Source organism: Gadus morhua, chromosome 12 (genome assembly GCF_902167405.1).
Source record: "Gadus morhua chromosome 12, gadMor3.0, whole genome shotgun sequence".
In the NCBI taxonomy this organism is placed as follows: Eukaryota; Metazoa; Chordata; class Actinopteri; order Gadiformes; family Gadidae; genus Gadus; species Gadus morhua.
The window spans coordinates 22,783,946-22,802,566 of NC_044059.1; the positions used below are offsets into that span (position 1 = coordinate 22,783,946).

An 18,621-nucleotide genomic window follows, 5' to 3' on the forward strand; every position below is an offset into this window, starting at 1 on the left:
TGGGTTCTTATCAAAACATTTTTATTTATGCATTTTAATTGAGCGATTTAAGCATTGCAATAGCGTGGCACATACATTATCCTCCCTTGTATTTTGACGTGGCGACTAGTGGAATGAAGGCAACACAAGTTATGTTATACTTTCAGGTCTTGCTTGAACAAAATTAACTTATTCACCCTGCTTTAATTGTGATTAGCAGACATTTAAGCTTTTATGCATTGTAATTCAGTGGGCGGTCTTGTGGGTGTCCCACGGCTGGTTGATCAAAGAGACGGGTGGTGAATCCTTCAGGCCTTCCTGTTATGACAGATGCAAAGCATTATTAATCCTTCCAAGGGAGAGGGGTCAAATCATTAAATATGGCATATTTGGATTATACTTGTGGTTTAACCACTAATGTACTTCTGGCAAACAAGTCAATATGTATAACCCCTGCATTTCATTACTATAATTTTAATTTTTTACTGTCTTGTGTTGCATTAGTAATTCAAAAGCGTCATATAATTACAAGGCATTAAGGAAGTGAAATAGTGTTCTTGCAGTGCTCCCTAGTGGTGGTTTCACAAAACTGAAACGTCTCGGTGGTTAAACTCACTGTTCCAGTAATCCAGGCATGCCCTCTAAGAGGACCGCTTTGTCAATCTGCTGCCACTGTGTCCTCAGTCTCCTCCGCACGTACATGCTGGTAACCAAGGCAACCAACAGCAGCGATGCTGACACCGTCAGCGTGAGCGCCATCACTAGGGTATTTTGGCCTTTGTTGGCCCCAAGGGGTACGTCTGGGGCCAGGGCCCTCTCCTTGGGGTGGGGTGCAGAGGATGGCAGGGGCTGAGGGAGCAGCAACTGAGAAATATCTGAAAGAACGGTTTATGGGGGCTGATATTAGTTAGTCTCATAAATCAGGCTTGGATAAGGCATTAAAAGTCTGATAGGCAAGCTGACATCTGGGGTTAACGCGCCGTTTTGCTTTATATTTTTTATATCAAGTTGCTGGCGATGTTTTGGCTAACAGCAAACACGAACTATGCCAAAACCGATACATTATTCTTGGTGGGAAGACAAGCTTCAACATGCTGTCCGGCACTAACCATCTAAGAAAAAGGGTCTTAAGATATCAAATTAACATTGTTAATATAGGCCACTTTAGAAATACATGTAAAAAAGTAAACTTAAACTTCATCCACTCATGCAAATAAGTGGATGGACAATATAAAGGGGAAATTGTCCTCCAGAGGCAGGTATAGTCAACCAATCAAACATATTTTCAGAGCATTTCACTCCCAATGGCTTGGCCCTTTAACAAATTACAATCAAATTCTAGCTCTTAAAACTTACCTGCAGCATGAACAGCATACACTGAATTAAGAAATAACCCAATGTCCTAATAACTCTGTCACTATCACACTCCACAGTAATGTCCCCCACCTTGCAGACTCAGGAGGAAGTAGGCGTCGTCTCCTTTAATGTACTTCCTGCTGTGCAGTCGGCTGTGAGTGAGGAAGCTGCTCGTCCCCCTGCCAGGGCCGCGGTAGTAGCTCCCATCAGGGCCATTCACCAGGGACCCCACCTTACTGGGCCGGTCCCAGACGAACTCGAGACCTGACAGAGGAAGGAATGGAGACCTTACTTCCTTTCACTCTCCTTTATTCTCTTCTGCTCACTACAGGACTGCTGCCTTCCCAGAGCCCTAGTGATTGGTTGTTTTTAGGACGTTGTTTATTGCTTCTTGGTCAATGTAGATACCGTTATCTACTCTGCACACTCTACTCTCTCCAGTTGTTGCATGCATATGCTTGCATGTGTGCAGACACTTGATTTTGTGCTCAAATTTAAATATTTGCTTTGATTGTTTAGAGTCTGCTAAATGATTGAACCTAAGGGAAACTGAACAACCGCAATGGGATGAAAGGCATAGATACCACGAGGAACTTAACTGCTGGATGTTCAACAGTCTGTCATTTGACATAACCTAATAGCAATAGAAATTTATATGGATCTTTATGGAACTTTGATGCATCAGGTTAGGATCTGTGTCACAAACGTTTTCCACAAAGCACTGCAAACAGTGTTGACTTGTTCCAACAGCGGCCTCCCTGGGCGTGGCCGGCGGGCTTACCGTCCATCTCGTTTGGATCAGTGGTGACCATGCGCTGCATGTTCATCCGGGTCCTGACGTCCGACTGCTGGTCCATCAGAGACATGGTGGCCTGGTGCCAGGGACAAGGCCACTTCAGGCTGTCGTCGTTGGGGCCGGAGGTCAGGTACAGGTAGAGCGCCATGGTGTCAGGACGGGTGCTGAGTCCATTGAGGTACGAACCTACCTGCACAGCAGGGCAACACGCAGGATTTTAACAAGAAAACAGTTGAGGCATAATTCTTTCTATCAATGGTCTATGAATAGAGGCATTCAAAGCCTGAACATGAATATCAGTGTGCGGTTTATTCACTGGGGAGTGGAAATCAAGAGCAAGGTGTTGGTTAGGACTCACCTGGAAAGAATAGCCAGTCGGTGACAGGAAAGAGGGACTGTACACCTTGGTGCCTACTGGCGTGGTTGCCAGGAGACTGGTGATGTTGCGTATTTTCCACACATGCTGGGGGCATTGGCCGGACCAGATGTTGACGTCATCGAGCGAGAGACCCCCCAACGTGGCAGAGGCGTCTCCCTTCACCCCCTCGAACACCACTCTGGACTTTTTGGTGATGTTGAGAGTCACGTGATGCAGCTCCCATGATCCGCTTGAACCTTTGATATATTTGAGAGATAAACGGACATGGTCAACATGAGCAATAATCAAAGAGATTTCTTTGTTCTATTCACAAATAACACACAGATGGTAGTGAGACACATTCATTATTAATTAATTCATTGCATCTGTCAAGTGCTTTTACCGAAAATGCTTGACATAGTGTGTGTGTGTGTGTGTGTGTGTGTGTGTGTGTGTGTGTGTGTGTGTGTGTGTGTGTGTGTGTGTGTGGGGGGGGGGGTATAAGGTACACCTTATCCACTACCAGTGTGTAGCACCCACTTGGGGAATTCACTGTGGACAGGTGTGGAATGAGGAAACAATCCAATCAGAGACAGGGAGATGACTTTGTGGCCATAATGTTATAAGAACCCAGATTAGGGAATTGGGCCAGGACAGGGGGAGGCACAGGGAACCAGGTCCTCGGTTTAACGTCTCATCCGAAAGACGCTGACCTTAGTGTTGATTTGAACACACCTGTTATGGTCTCAAAAAGTTCAGGTTCGAGTTTGTCATACTCCCGCACCCACATCTTGAGGGAATCGTTAGCGCCCCCGCTGCTGTAGAGGAAGAACTGCAGGCACTGGACCCCAGGTTTAGGATACAGGAACCGGCTCTCAAGAAACCCACTGTCCCCAGCGGACCCAGATGCAGTGCTGAAATGCATGAAGTAGCCCTTTCCTGTGGGCAACAGTGTCCATTACTGCACATTAAGTGTATTAAACCACAATACATTATGTAGTTTACAGTATTTCTATTTCCATTCAAATGTTCAATACATTCTGTTGCAATTTGCAAAACGTGTGTTTTAAAAAAAATCGCGATAAAGTTAAATTCAATAGTAGTGTTTTGACTTGTTGTAAAGGCCTGACATTATTGCAAACAGTATTGACCTGTCCTACTTCAGAGGAAGTATATGCAACTGCAAACTTTTAGCTGTGGGTTATTGGGGATTATCCTGTACTTTGTTCTGCCTTCGGGCTGGTTTTTATCAACTATCAAACCAAAACACTGAGGCCTATGACCCAATACCTTTATGGCCAGATAAGGTGATGAGCTGTGATCGGGATCTACTGTATTTTATAGAACCAGGTGGTTGTATAACTAACAAATACAAAACAAAATATATTGTGCATTCCAGAATTGTTAATAGCTTAAATATATAGAAATAATTAAATAAAAATTATTTTATTCCTATATTGAATGCAGTGTGTATCTGAACGTAAAACCAAAATAATAAAATGACTAGAATGACATAGTTATGAATAACAAGTAGCCTATAGGTATACAAGTTATCGCTACCTTTGCATTGTCCCATTGAGGTGAAGTCTGTTTGAGGTCCTGCACTCACAGCCATACGCTGTTCCCACTTGTTGTTCGGACCCTGGATCATCCCACAGATGTTCATCTCCTCAAAGTCGCAGCTCTCCACAAAGGTTGAAGAGGTGGCTGTGGAAGGGATTCGTGTGATGGGTTAGTAATGGCGGATGCTGTTCTGCTAATAAGACAGATAAGTGCCACATGCAAAAACAGAGTCTGTCTCTAAAGGGAAGCTTTTTTTAAATTTAATTCAGGGGGAAGGCCATCATAAAAAACACATTTGGTATGAACTTACCTTTGCCTTGAGGCAAAGGTAAGTTTGCCTTTGCAAAAAATAAAATTAAATATGCAAATTAGGCAAGAGTTTATATGTACGCATATTTAATGAGATATTGCCTATTTTATTTTATTTTTTAGACAAAGTGTAATACAAAAAGTATTTCTGTTAGTATAAAGATTAATCTGGTAGAAATGTATGAAGATATCTATAAAGGAAAAAAAAGTACCATTCCCTTGTGTGATACTAGTGTCACCTATTGTGGTAAATTTCAGGACTTTCGCCCCGGATAGAGATTTTTTCACACATCCCACGTTGTTCACTGGGGTCATATTAGTCTATAACAGTTGAGATAATCTTCGCTAAATAAAGTGCATACAAATCATATCCAGGACCTCTAGGATTTATATGTAGGCTACGCATATTGAATGAGATATTGCCTCATTTGCATATTTTTTTACATTTTTTAGACAATGTGTAATACAAAAAGTATTTCTCTTAATATGAAGATTCATCTGATAAAAAAGTATGAGAATATCTATAAAGGAAAAAAAAAGTCCCATTCACCACGTAGTGTGATACTAGTGTCACCTGTTTTCAGGACTTTCGTCCCGGATAGAGATTTGGTCACACATCCCATGTTGTTCACTGGGGTCATATTAGTCTATAACAGTTGAGATATTCTCCGCTAAATGAAGCGCATACAAAACTTTCTCAGCACCTAGACTATGTCTCCGTGGTAAACGTCACAACGCTTTGAACTGTGGGTAATTCCCTTAGGTGAAGTCTGCACCGATGCAGACTCACGGAAAGGGCTCGGTAAGTGTGGACTCAAACCCTTACGCCCTTTGGAATTCGACATTGGGACAGCACTAAAGCCTAAATAATTTCATGAGAACACGCAGCAAAGTCTGTGAGTCTGTGAGTCCGGACATCGGGATTGGGCCTGTTCATATGGGGTCCGAACAGCCTCATTAATAATGAATGCACAGAGAAAGATTCAAAAATGTACTTAGTGATTTACATATAAATTACTCTCTTCTCACAAATATATTTCAATGCACACACAAATGGATATCGGTATGTATAAATGTAAAATGTATCCATGAACAAAAATAAGTTTCACTAACACATTTCTGATCCACACACAAATGTACCTTGTTTTAAATAAATGTAATATAAATCCATAAATATATGAATTAAAAAAATATTTGCAATTGTCATCAAAATGTAGTTGGATGTTGTTACATTTATATAAAAACTGTTAAACTTGAATATACAAGACGCTTTTTATTTGTGAACTTGTTTGCATTTGTGTGTGAACTGGTCTGTATTTATCTGTGGATTTTTGAGACTCTCCTGACGAGGCTGGATTCATAAATGCATTTTTTTCAACAAGGAACTCTCTGTGGCCAATCAGATGCCTCCCTCGGTTTCAGCCAATCCATGACTGCAGTGACTGGGTTTTTAAATTGTCGGTGCCGTTTACTACTTTAACGGCACCGACAATCCCGGCCATAACCCAGTCGAAACTAGATGGAAAAAGTGTGCTCAAAACGTGATGCAGATTTTACTTCTTCGCCACCTAGAGAACAATGTACGATCATTAAAAAAAACATGTTATTTCCCATTTGACCGAGGGAACCGGGAGGCTCGGAGGCTGGACTCACAGTTCGGAACTGCAGTCATGTGATTGGCTGAAAACGAGGGAGGCATCTGATTGGCTACAGAGAGTACCTTGTTGAAAAAAGATGCATTTGTGAATCTAGCGACGTCAGGAGAGTCCCAAATATCCACATATAAATACAGTCCAGTTCACACACTAATGCAAACAAGTTCACAAATGAAAAGCGTCTTGTTAATTCAAGTTTAACAGTTTGTATATAAATATAACAACATCCAAATACATTTTTGATGAAAATTGCAAATATTTTTTTAATTAATATATTTATAGATTTCTATTACATTTATTTAAAACAAGGCACATTTGTGTGTGATTCAGAAATGTGTTTGTGAAACTTATTTTATACATTTATACACACCGATATCCATTTGTATGTGCATTGAAATGTATTTGTGAGAAGAGAGTAATAAATCACAAAATACATTTGTGAATCCTTCTCATTATTAATGAGACTGTTCTGACCCCATATGTTCAAGTCTTACACTCATTTGAGCCCATCATGCATAATGCAGCATGCAATCACCACTGTTGAATGGTTTGCCGTTGTTTCATTTACAGTATGTGTGTCAAAGCACCAGCATTGGTCAGCAATGTGTTATCTCCACTAGCCCAGTCTACCACCCTTGCCCTGGTATAAAACCAGCAGACCCATAACACCTGTGTTTGTGTTCTGATGACGCCTCTGTACATAGGGGTCTAGTGGTATAACTCAACCCACTGCAGTTGTAGAGGCGGTTCAGCTTGAGGAGGTCGCTGTCGCTGAGCCCCATCCGTTGGCCGATCACGTCCATGAACTCTGGGATCTTGGTGACGATGGTCGGCTCCGAGGCGATGCTGAACGCTCTCTTGCCGTAGTGCATCACCGAGCCGTAGTCATAGGGCACGCCAAGGGAGCTGGACCTCTTGTCGTCGTACTTTTTGAAGTTTGAAGCCTTGCCTGTGTTTGAACACATAGAGTTTGCATGTTGGAGATGGAGAAGTTAGAATACAATACAATATAATACAACAGAACATGTCTTTATATTAAATATATAAATACTGTGTGTAAATACTGACTATATAATGTATGGGTCAGGTTGTTAGAGAATTAGTTTGTAAGAGAGAGACATTGGCCATCTTCACCACTGACACCGACATCATACCCGGCTCAATCTGATCCAGCATGATGTTGACATAGTCGTCGCGGTCTGCCCGGGACTGCTCGTGCCAGAAGCCCAGCGCGTGCAGGAACTCGTGCTCCACGGTGCCCAGGCGGTCGCAGTACCTGCCGATGGACAGCCTCTGCTTCCCCTCGCGCCGGTTCCCCACAGAGGAGAAGCAACTGTCCACAGACCACAGACAGAGAGGGAAAGTTTCTTCACGCTGGCTAGGTCCTCAATGTCCTCGTCAGAACTACGTTTCATTGCACCTGTTCATCGTTCATTTGTGGTCTTGGCTATTGATTATGATGAAAAGCTATGTTGTAATTATCACTAATAATTAACCGAAAATTATGCTGAAGCATAATTGTATCCACCTCAGTTGGATTTTTTTCGTCGTGGATTATTAAGTTATTAACAGATATAGTGATGTATTTGAAAGCAGGCTATAGAATATTCAACGAAATCATAATCATTCCGTTTTGAACTTTGAGGCCAGCATCAAGCATGTCATGTATATGAATGTATAAAGCAAGATAGAGGTGCATAATGTGCAGATTTGTTCTCACCCGCTGCCCTTGAACACAGAGATGTAGTTCTCCTCCCCTTTCCATGGTGTGAAGTCGATGCATGTCTTCAGTCTGTACTGCTCAAAGGCCTTCAGAATCACCCCTTTGGCATTCATCTCTACAGGTCCCATGGATATGTATGTACCACAACACATACAGGCCAACACACAAACACACAAGCACACACACACACGCACGCACGCATGCGCGCACACACACACACACACACACACACACACACACACACACACACACACACACACACACACACACACACACACACACACACACACACACACACACACACACACACACACACACACACACACACACAAATTTGGTTTAGTTTATGCACTTTCTATATTTCAATATTCTGATGCTTTTGAGGTTCCATATGAGAGCATCATCTCACCAACGCTTTCTTCTATATAGTAAGGAATCGTTTTCGGCCAACGGTACTTATCTCCGATGATGGTGTTTCTCTCGTCAAACTTATTGGAATGAAGAATGAGACGGGTTAACATTTAGAAAGCCATGATACCTTTGAGAACCTATATTTAATATTGGCTTGCTGCTAGTTCCTAACTGGCTTTACAACTCAGCAACGTTTTCATAAAATCTGGCACAGGTTGTTTCTGATTTACAATCAAAAAATTACTGCGTTAGATGTTAGCCTTTTGATTTTGATATGAGGTCTCATTATCACAAATTTAAAATTATCTGAATCACAGATTAAGTATAATCACAATCAAGAAGGCTCTTCATATTATGTCTCTAGTGAAGCAGTGACGGCAGCTTGGAGGATGAAACTTCCACTTGATCAGGTAAAGGTATCTCAGGAAACACTAACTCACCTCGACATTTTCAATATCACCCTCCAGCAAGTCAAGTCCTGCCAATAAAATGTGTTGGTTTTTTTTACATCCACAAGGAGGTATATTCAGAATACTGATATAAATATATAGACAGAGCGTAGAAACCAAGAGAAATATACAAACCCTTATTGACATCCAAGATATCCCAGTCCTGGCCCTCATCCAGATCAATTTCTACGGAATAGAATAGATGTATGTTTACTAAAATGCACTAGTAGAAATAGCAGAGCACTTTGAGAGACTTTTAGAAACACGTATTCACTCATACTAATAATTACTTGAGCTCAAGTAATCTTTCAGTGAAACAGTGAAACTCTTGAAAGTAATGGCATAGTGAATCACTTACCTGTTTCTCCAGATAGTTTGGCCACCGTCTGTAGAAAATTGTTATTAGAATGCATTAATGCCAGTACCACTCTTCTCACGCCTTGAACGACCTGGGCTGACCAAGCTTGCCAGGCTATTCTATTGACTCCCTTTTCATTCATGCATAAGGGATATGGTTGTTTTCACTGGCTCACTTTTGCAGAGTAGAATAAAGAACTTGTACCATTGACTGATAAATAAAAGAGTGTGTTTGATTTTTGGTTTGCAAGAATGCCTTTACCTGCACAATTACGATAACTTATCATTTTGGCATTCGTCGGTTCATTGTTTCATAATACGAATAGTGCAATTTAAATGACACTCTCATGGTGTATATTTTCCTACGCAGTAATTTACTTGTGTACCAACTAAACAACTAAAACAACGTATTTTTTAATCAATAAGAAAATCCATGTCACAAAAATGAATGCATATACTCACTCGGTACCAGGTCAGTGCAACGACCAGGATTAGCATTCTGGAAAGCATGGCTCAAATCAAACTAGCCAGAGTGAGAGAGCAAACACTATCACTCTATCCTCTGAGTGACTGCTTGTGCCAGAAGCCCAGCAGGTGAAGGAACTTGTGCTCCACGGTGCCCAGGAAGTCGCAGTTACTGCTGATGGACAGCCTCTCCTTCCCCTCACAGCGTTTCCCCACAGAGGAGAAGCAACTGTCCACAGCCCACAGACAAAGAGGAAACGTTTCTTCAAGCGGCCAATGTCCTCAATGTCCTCGTCCGAACTATGTTTCATCATGTCATTGCACTTGTTCATACATTTGGGGTCTTGGCTATTGATTATGATGCAAAGCTATGATGTAATTGTTACTAATAAATATCCGAAAATGATGTTGAAGCATAATGTAAATCGACTCAGTTGGATTTTTTTCGTCGTGGATTATTAAGTTATTAAAAGATATAGTGATGTATTTGAAAACAGGCTATAGAATATACACACACACACACACACACACACACACACACACACACACACACACACACACACACACACACACACACACACACACACACACACAAATTTGGTCCATTTGGTGTATGCAGTCTCAATATTTCAAAGTGTCAGATACAAAGATATCCTTGAATAGGACACGTGGCAGAGGACCCAAACTATCAACCAAAGCAGTACCTTTCATTTATTCTTTTTTATTTTTTTAAAAGTAGGTTACGTAGGCTAATAGATCGGACAAGATTTAAAAATTCCACACCTGCAATTTCTCTGCAAAATAAGATAGAAGATATTACAATGTGGAGAAAATCTATGAAAGGCAATACTATTGGGATATTGGCAAAACATAATGTTTGATCCACCCCAGTGATTAAAGGAGTCTAAAAAAAAGCATTCCACTTTATTGATGTTCCTAATAGAAAACAATGAATACTATTCCGGTTCAAATGACGGGAGCCCCATCAAGTTTAAACTTAAGTATACCTCTAGGATATAAATTCTCCCCGTCAACTATAAAAAGGATGGCTTTATGTTTATTGCAATATAAATACACCATTTAAAAATGTATAACCTTGCCTACACTTTATGAACATTTACTTCGGACATGGCTCCACGCATTCGCCGGCTTCTTTGAAAACAAATGCACATGGCTCGCGTAGAAGTGCATGGCGAAGGGTCGTCAACGAGTTGTTACGACAGTGTTATAAAAGATCTACTACGAAGCTGTAGGGGGCGCTGTGTAGAGAAATGTGCGTGCCAAAACCAAGAAAACAGCGAAGAAATTCCCGAAGTTGCATAGTGGGCCTTTAATGTCGGTAACAACATCATAAAATGGAATGATATTATTATAAAAATGTAGTTGTTGACTTTTGAATACATAATTAATGTGAAATATGCATTATGTGTTTTGGATTGTTTATATTCACTTTTATTCATCAATATGTGGATCCAAACAGCTATTTAAGCAAGTGTTTTTTTTTCTCCACCTCTTGCGGGAAAAACGCTGTGTCACTTTCAAACACAACAATGTCTACCCGTTATGACAAAACCTTTTAAGATGAAAACTCCTGCTAACATCACAAATAACATTCCAGAGCTCCTATGTAAAAAAAAAAAATGGTAGCAGTCATTGGGATGTGATGGCGCAATGTATTAAGCACTATATTTAGCGTATGAATTCATTGAAAAAGTAAATGGTTGTGTAATAGCATAACGGGTTGAGGAATGTAATTGACCTTGATGGAAATGGGTCATACATTTTTGTTGGGATTGGTATTAAAAAGGTATTAAAGTCTTCAATTGAACTGGTTAAAACCGGCAGGTACCCCCGAAATATGCTCGATGAATACCTCTTTATAAATGATATTCCTGAAACTTGCAAGTGTTTGGCCTACTGGTTTTATATCCACCCTTCCCTGAACTACATTGTGTGTTACAGACTACCCAGACGGCAGCAATTCAAGTGAACTCCTGATCCAGCCCACCACCTTTCTCCCAGAACCTCCCCTGCCCCGAGCGATTACCTTCTATGAATGAGTGGAGTTGATGAAACACTTCTAATGGAATGGTCAAATCATTGTTAAGTGTTTGTATAAAGTGTGTCTATTTTGTAATTTTAAAAAGTATACTATTAAATAGATGCTTGGAAAATGTGATTGTAAAATAAGTGAGAAAAGTAGCATGACCGCTATAAGTTTGAAACACTGTAGCTGATGGGCAATGCTACCGGGGTTTATTCACCTTTTGTCTGCAGAGGGCCCAATAGAAGTCAACATGACTGAGATCCCTTTTAAAGAGATGGAGCTCAAGTTCTCAAAGTTTTTTGACATTCTATTTGGGGGCAAATGGAAACCAAAAGACTGCAAACCACGCTGGAATGTGTGTGTGTGACAGTCCTAGTGACTACAAGAAAACATGCCTGAGAATTTCCTCCCTTTTAATTCCCTTATAATAATCACCTTATTTGATTAATTATAACACGTTCAAACAAGCAAGCATAATGATTTTTTGATGTCCCATCAAAACCTTTCTGGACACATCTCAAAATATTTTTCACTGGTACATTTAAATTGGCATTTATTTAGTATGTTCTTGAGCTGAATCAAAAGAGAACAATCAGGGACCAAATATAGTTACACGGATATTTATTTTTCTTTCATGCGTTTCCCTTGAGCCACATATTTGTAAGAGCTTGTCATAACCATCCCCTAACCCCCCATCCCCACACTGCACTGCTGCTTTAGGGAGAGCATAAAGCCATTGTTCCCTCCACGCTGTAGGTGGCCGTCCTGATCCCGTCTGTCTGTCTGTCTGTCTGTCTGTCTGTCTGTCTGTCTGTCTGTCTGTCTGTCTGTCTGTCTGTATTTTTCCTGTTGCCTTAAAATATCGAAACACTGATCTAATTGGATTAATAAGAAAAGAGTAAAAACAGAAAATATGTCAATGTATCAATTATGACTGGTTGCAAATGTTAATTTAGAACGATACATTTACAGACAGTTGAGGAATGGACATTATCGGCCGTATATGCTGCACTATGGAAACAATACAGATCTCATCATTGCACATTAGTGTCTGAGTATCTGAGTGGATGAACACGGGTTGAAACTATCAGAAAGTGGTGGTCTTTGTGGTGCTCCATGAACCCACCATCCTGTGTGTGTCCCGTCCAGACGGGGAGCCATCCCTTCAACCGGGCCATGCTGTTCAACGTGGGCTTCCTGGAGGCCATGAAGGACCTGGCCTGGGACTGCCTGGTGTTCCACGACGTGGACCACATCCCCGAGAACGACCGCAACTACTACGGCTGCGGGCAGATGCCGCGCCACTTTGCCGCCAAGCTCGACAAATACATGTACATGTGAGTCCCCAGCCGGCGACACATGGAGACACAGCAGGGCAATGTCTTCATTCACATCAGACGCATCGGGTGGAATGTACCTTTCTTGAACTTACGATTTGTAGGCCTACGGCAAAAAATTTCTGGTCCTCTGCATAATTGCAATCCTTATCACATCACAAAGGGTAAAGTTGTTGTTTTTTTTGGGGGCGGGGGAGCTATCTAGCTCCTTTTTTTCTACCACACTGCGAATGAAAGGATGCCCAGTTCTTAGTGTTTCTCTTCAGCCTCTTGACTCTCTTCCAAACGTCTCAATCCATCAAGTTGGTTATGCAGAGAAAATGAAGTAGCTGATGACACTTCCTAGCTTCTCTTCACGAAATCCAATACAATACAAATTCACATCAAGTCGATTTGATTAAAACTGAACCGATCTAGCTTTGTAGACATTGAGTCCATTTTGGTGTGCTATGTCTTTCCAGGGTCTTACGGCCTTTCATTCTTTACAGTTGTCTCAGGTGTATCACTGCGTCTGAAAAATATCCATCCGGCCAACTTGAGAAACCGGAAAAGGCATAATTAAACTTTCAGGTTAAATTTGCTAGCTCCATGGGAAAAAAGAGTAACCTGGTATTTTCTGACTCTGTTTATTTTTTATTTATTTTTTTTGCGTTTTGTGTGTCCTTTGTTTCACAGACTCCCTTATAGCGAGTTCTTCGGTGGCGTAAGTGGACTCACGGTGGAGCAGTTTTGCAAGATCAATGTCTTCCCCGATGCATTCTGGGGCTGGGGTGGAGAGGACGATGACCTGGAACAGGTAGGTCGGAACGCTGTTCTGTGCCGTTCGGTTGCCGTGTAAACCTCAGTGAGGCCAACTCTGCTGGTGCAGATGACGTATTACGAAGCTGCAACGTACATAAGGCTGGGCGACGCCGAAAAATATAAAAAACATTCCTCTTAAAAGCAGACTATAAATGACTTCTTCAATTTTTTTTGGCTGCGTGCCTCAGGTTAAGATGTTGCATTTGGCTGCCACAGACTTTAGGCAATCTCTAAACCAGACAGTGGTTTGTTCAAGGCTGTATGCTGCAAACCCGAACCACTTCCATAAGACTGAGGAGACAGTTCTCACGACTGAGGAGACAGTTCTCACGACTGAGGAGACAGTTCTCACGACTGAGGAGACAGTTCTCACGACTGAGGAGACAGTTCTCACGAATGAGGAGACAGTTCTCACGAATGAGGAGACAGGGTTTCGTTGCCTTTTATGGCAACGAATCCCTCACTTTTTTCAGCGCATGCTGTCATGTTGATATTTAATTTTTTTGAAGAGAAGGGGTCGTTACTATGACTACGGGACCTCAGGAGTGGAGGTGGTGGCTCTGACGTAAATACCCGATTAAAATCGATTTCATATATAAACATCGTCCTAAGCCATAAATTTGAATTGCGATTAAAAATCGATTTATCGCCTAGCTCTAACTGTTCATACTCAATCCATCAGCTTGGCTTTGTGTAACTTACACGTTACTTAGAACTCAACTCACAAGCTCGGAAGCAACGTGAACTGTGCTTAAAGGCGTGTTCATGGACTTGGTGATAACGTGACGGAATGGAAAGGAATGGGGAACACACTGGGCCATGGCAGACCAGGTTCGGAACACCTAAGGAATATATATAATTCTCTTAATTTAGGTTGATCTATTGAACTGTCCACTTCTGTCAGTAGACAGCAGCCATGTTGGATCCTCTCGTAGCCTGTTGGTGGTGCTCCGTGAACCCACCGTCCTGTGTGTGTCCCGTCCAGACGGGGAGCAATCCCTTCAACTGGGCCATGCTGTTCAACGGAGGCTTCCTGGAGGTCATGAAGGACCCGACGTGGACCACATCCCCGAGAACGACCGCAACTACTACGGCTGCGGGCAGATGCCGCGCCACTTTGCCGCCAAGCTCGACAAATACATGTACATGTGAGTCCCCAGCCGGCGAGACATGGAGACACAGCAGGGCAATGTCTTCATTCACATCAGACGCATCGTGTGGAATGTACCTTTCTTGACATTCCGATTTGAACGGCAAACAAATTTCTGGTCCTCTGCATAATTGCAATCCATATCACATCACAAAGGGTAAAGTTGTTGTTTTTTTGGGGGCGGGGGAGCTATCTAGCTCCTTTTTTTCTGCCACACTGCGAATGAAAGGATGCCCAGTTCTTAGTGTTTCTCTTCAGCCTCTTGACTCTCTTCCAAACGTCTCGATCCATCAAGTTGGTTATGCAGAGAAAATGAACTAGCTGATGACACTTCCTAGCTTCTCTTCACATCAAGTCGATTTGATTAAAACTTAACCGATCTAGCTTTGTAGACATGGAGTCCATTTTGGTGTGCTATGTGTGACGACCCCACCACTCCACTAGGGGCCTCTGTGTTGTTTGCTGTTTTGCTCTCCCTTTGCAGGTTCCAGGTCGTGGGAGGGTCATCTTCTTGATGAGACACCTGGGCTGGTGTGGTGCTATATAAGGCTCACCCTTCTGCAGATCTGGGCTGGCTCTTGCTGATGCAGCCATTGCTTTTGTTCTATTTGTTTGACAATTGACACACATTCACACACATGCTTACACTACTGATTACTGACATTTATATACAGGTGCTGGTCAAATTATTAGAATATCATGAAAAAGTTGATTTATTTCAGTAATTATATTCAGAACGTGAAACTTACATATTATATCAATTCATTACACACAGAGTGATATATTTGAAATGTTTATTTCTTTTTTTTTTTTTAAACATATGTTTATTAAGAATTTTGTTCATTTTACAGACAAACAATACAAGACAACACAACAAGGCACATATAATGCAATTTGTTCTCACATATAGCACATATAATAGATGTTCTTGTCACAGTAGACAGTGTGTTACAGTCATTGAAATTACATCTGCTAACTTACATTGTTTACAGGGGAGAACAAATGAAAACAAAACAAAACAAAAAATACTCAATCCGTCTTATCATCCAACCAACCATCAACATCTATGTTGTTATTTTCAAGGAAGTTGTAGAAAATGTTCCATACTTCCCAAAACTTGTCAAGTCTATTTTTTGTTGTGTAACTTATCTTTTCCAAAGCTAAGTAAGAAGTCATTCCCTTCAACCATTGTGATGTGGCACAGGGTGTATCTGATTTCCATGAGAGAGCAATACATCGTTTGGCTTCCAGAAAACAAATATTCAGAAGAGACCTAATTTTTTTAGAGGTAGTGAAGTCTTCTGGATAGATATTCAATAGGCACAATTTAGGACTAAGAGGCACTTTCCTGCCACTGATTTGGCTAGCAAGGTCCACCACCTTACTCCAAAAAGAAAGTGTCTTTTGACATTCCCACATACAATGAAATAAGGTACCTTTTTGGTCTTTACATTTGAAGCAGGTATCAGGTATGTTAGGGTTAAAGTGGTGCAATTTAGCTGGTGTTATGTACAGTCTACTTATCCATTTATATTGTAACAGTTTGGAGTTTGTATTTACGGATTGGGTCTGAGCTAGAAAACATGCCTTTGACCATTCCTCCTCAGTTACATTATCCTGCAAGTCCCTCCGCCATGCTTGAAGTGAGCGCTGTGATGATTCTTTAGACTTGCTTACAAAAAGCTCATAGAGTAATGAAACTTGTCCCCTAGAATGTAAAAACTTCAAAGTGTAATCTTCTAGAGTGGATAGGGGGGGAAGCTTCAAATCATTGCTCTGTCTGGAAAGGATGAAGCTTCTAAATTGTAAATATTTAAAAAAATGTTTTGCAGGATCCCATATTTTGATTTAAGCTCTTCGAATGACATGAGAACCAAGTTTTCATTGTAAAGGTCAGCAACCTTAGCTATACCCTGGGCTGCCCATATTTTAAACCCTGGGTCTGCTCTACCAGGTTGGAAGTCATCATTACCAAAAATTGGAGAGAACCGAGATAGTTTAGCTGTTTCTCCTAGGTATGCAAGAGATTTGTGCCAAACCATTAATGTATTTTTGAGAAAAGGATTTTTAGTATGTTTGATTAGTTTATGTTTTTTAGCAGAGAAGATGTACAGGTTTAAAGGTATGTTTGTTAAATGTGCTTCTATTGAAACCCAAGCTGGAGGGTGGTTTCTCTCAAAATAAAACATTGCTGCTCTGATTTGAGCTGCCCAGTAATACCACTCAAGATTTGGTAGTTGTAAACCACCTCTATCATATGGTAAATACAACAGGGAAAGCCTGAGCCTGGGACGCTTGTTGTTCCATATAAAGTTAGAGAAAAGCTTTTTAAGAAAATTAAAGAGTGAGGGTGGAGGAGCAAGTGGAATAGATTGAAAGAGATAAAGAAACTTCGGTAAAATTGACATTTTCAATACATTTATACGCCCAATCATAGAAATGGGTAGATTTGTCCATCTATTTATAAGTTGGGTGACCTTATCTGTTAAGGTATTGTAGTTATTAGGAACAATTTTGTCAGTGGTAGGGGCAATCTTAACACCCAGGTATGTGAAGCCATTTAGTGAAACCGTAAAAGGAGTAGGAATTGGGGGGTGTAGTCGTTCCCTTTCATTCAAGAATAATATTACAGATTTCGAGTAATTAATTTTGTATCCCGCAAAGGTGCCAAAAAAGTTAATTTGGTCCAATAAAGCTGGTAAAGTCTGTTTCAAATTAGAGCAAAACAAAATGACATCATCAGCATACAGTGCTATGCGGTGTTCCGTATCTCCTATCCTTATGCCTTTAAAACTAGTATGGTTGCGAATTGCCATGGCCAGCGGTTCAATTGCCAGGGTAAATAACAGTGGAGACAGGGGGCAGCCTTGTCTTGTGCCCCTGTACAACTTAAAGGGTGCTGAAGATAGCCCATTTGTTAAAACTACAGCCTGGGGGTCAGCATAAAGTAGTCTGATCCAACAGAGAAATTTCTTCTTTATGCCAAATCTTTGAAGAACCTCAAACAGGAAGTGCCACTCCACCTTGTCAAAGGCCTTCTCGGCATCCAATGACAAAATAGCAGTGTCCATAAACCCTGAATTTTCAAACAAAATATTAAGAACTCGTCTTATATTATGAAAACCCTGTCGTCCCTGAACAAAGCCGTTTTGATCAGAGTGCACCATTTGTGGTAGAAGTGTATCTAACCGTCTGGCTAATGCTTTGCAGAGAATTTTGAGATCGTTATTAAGAAGTGATATTGGTCTATACGATCCACAAAGGTTAGATGCTTTACCTGGTTTTAACAATAGTGTGATTACCGCCATATTTAGAGAAGGGGGAAAGGACCCACTATCTAAGGACTCTTTATACATTTCAAGTAAAGGTGGCAGTAGCGTTTCCTGAAAAGCTTTATAGATTTCAATGGGAATCGAATCCTCGCCAGGCGTCTTACCCCCCTTCATACTCCCAGTGGCTGCAGATAATTCCTCAATGCTTAAGTCTAGGTCTAAATCATCCAGGAAGTTTTCTTCAAGAGGCTTGATGTTCAATGAATCCAAAAAGTATTTTTGTTTTTGCAAGGCTGAGGCTGAAGAGTCTGTGCTGTATAAGTTCTCGTAAAAACCTTTAAAAGCTTTATTAATTTCTTTAAGGTCACTAGTCTCCAACCCATCATCTAGCTGAATAGTATTTATTGTTCTTTCAGATTCTGATTGTTTAATACGCCAAGCTAAGAGTTTACTAGCCTTTTCCCCTTGCTCATAATAGGACTGTTTCAATTTCAGCAGGCTTTTAGTTGCCTTATTGACAGATAAAACATTATACTTAGCTCTAAATTCATTAAGTTCTCTAAAGGACTGTTGGGAAGGATTTTTGAAGTGTT

The 18,621-nt window shown here is 41.0% G+C and overlaps 1 protein-coding gene and 1 pseudogene across 1 annotated transcript; one reads left to right on the top strand and one right to left on the bottom strand.

Moving 5' to 3' along the window:
• LOC115555287 (meprin A subunit beta) lies at positions 1-9,624 on the bottom strand. Its single transcript, XM_030372085.1, has 15 exons — positions 9,419-9,624; positions 8,958-8,985; positions 8,735-8,785; positions 8,591-8,628; positions 8,149-8,227; positions 7,737-7,854; positions 7,171-7,349; positions 6,747-6,965; positions 4,050-4,196; positions 3,225-3,428; positions 2,490-2,746; positions 2,117-2,321; positions 1,426-1,599; positions 596-854; positions 1-297 (listed from the first exon to the last, which is right to left on the bottom strand). Exons 1-15 carry the CDS (start codon positions 9,464-9,466, stop codon positions 288-290), a joined length of 2,016 nt encoding a protein of 671 aa, XP_030227945.1. The 5' UTR covers positions 9,467-9,624; the 3' UTR covers positions 1-287.
• Positions 9,625-11,370: 1,746 nt separating this feature from the next.
• LOC115555046 (beta-1,4-galactosyltransferase 6-like) lies at positions 11,371-15,271 on the top strand (annotated as a pseudogene).
• The last annotated feature ends 3,350 nt before the right edge of the window (positions 15,272-18,621 follow it).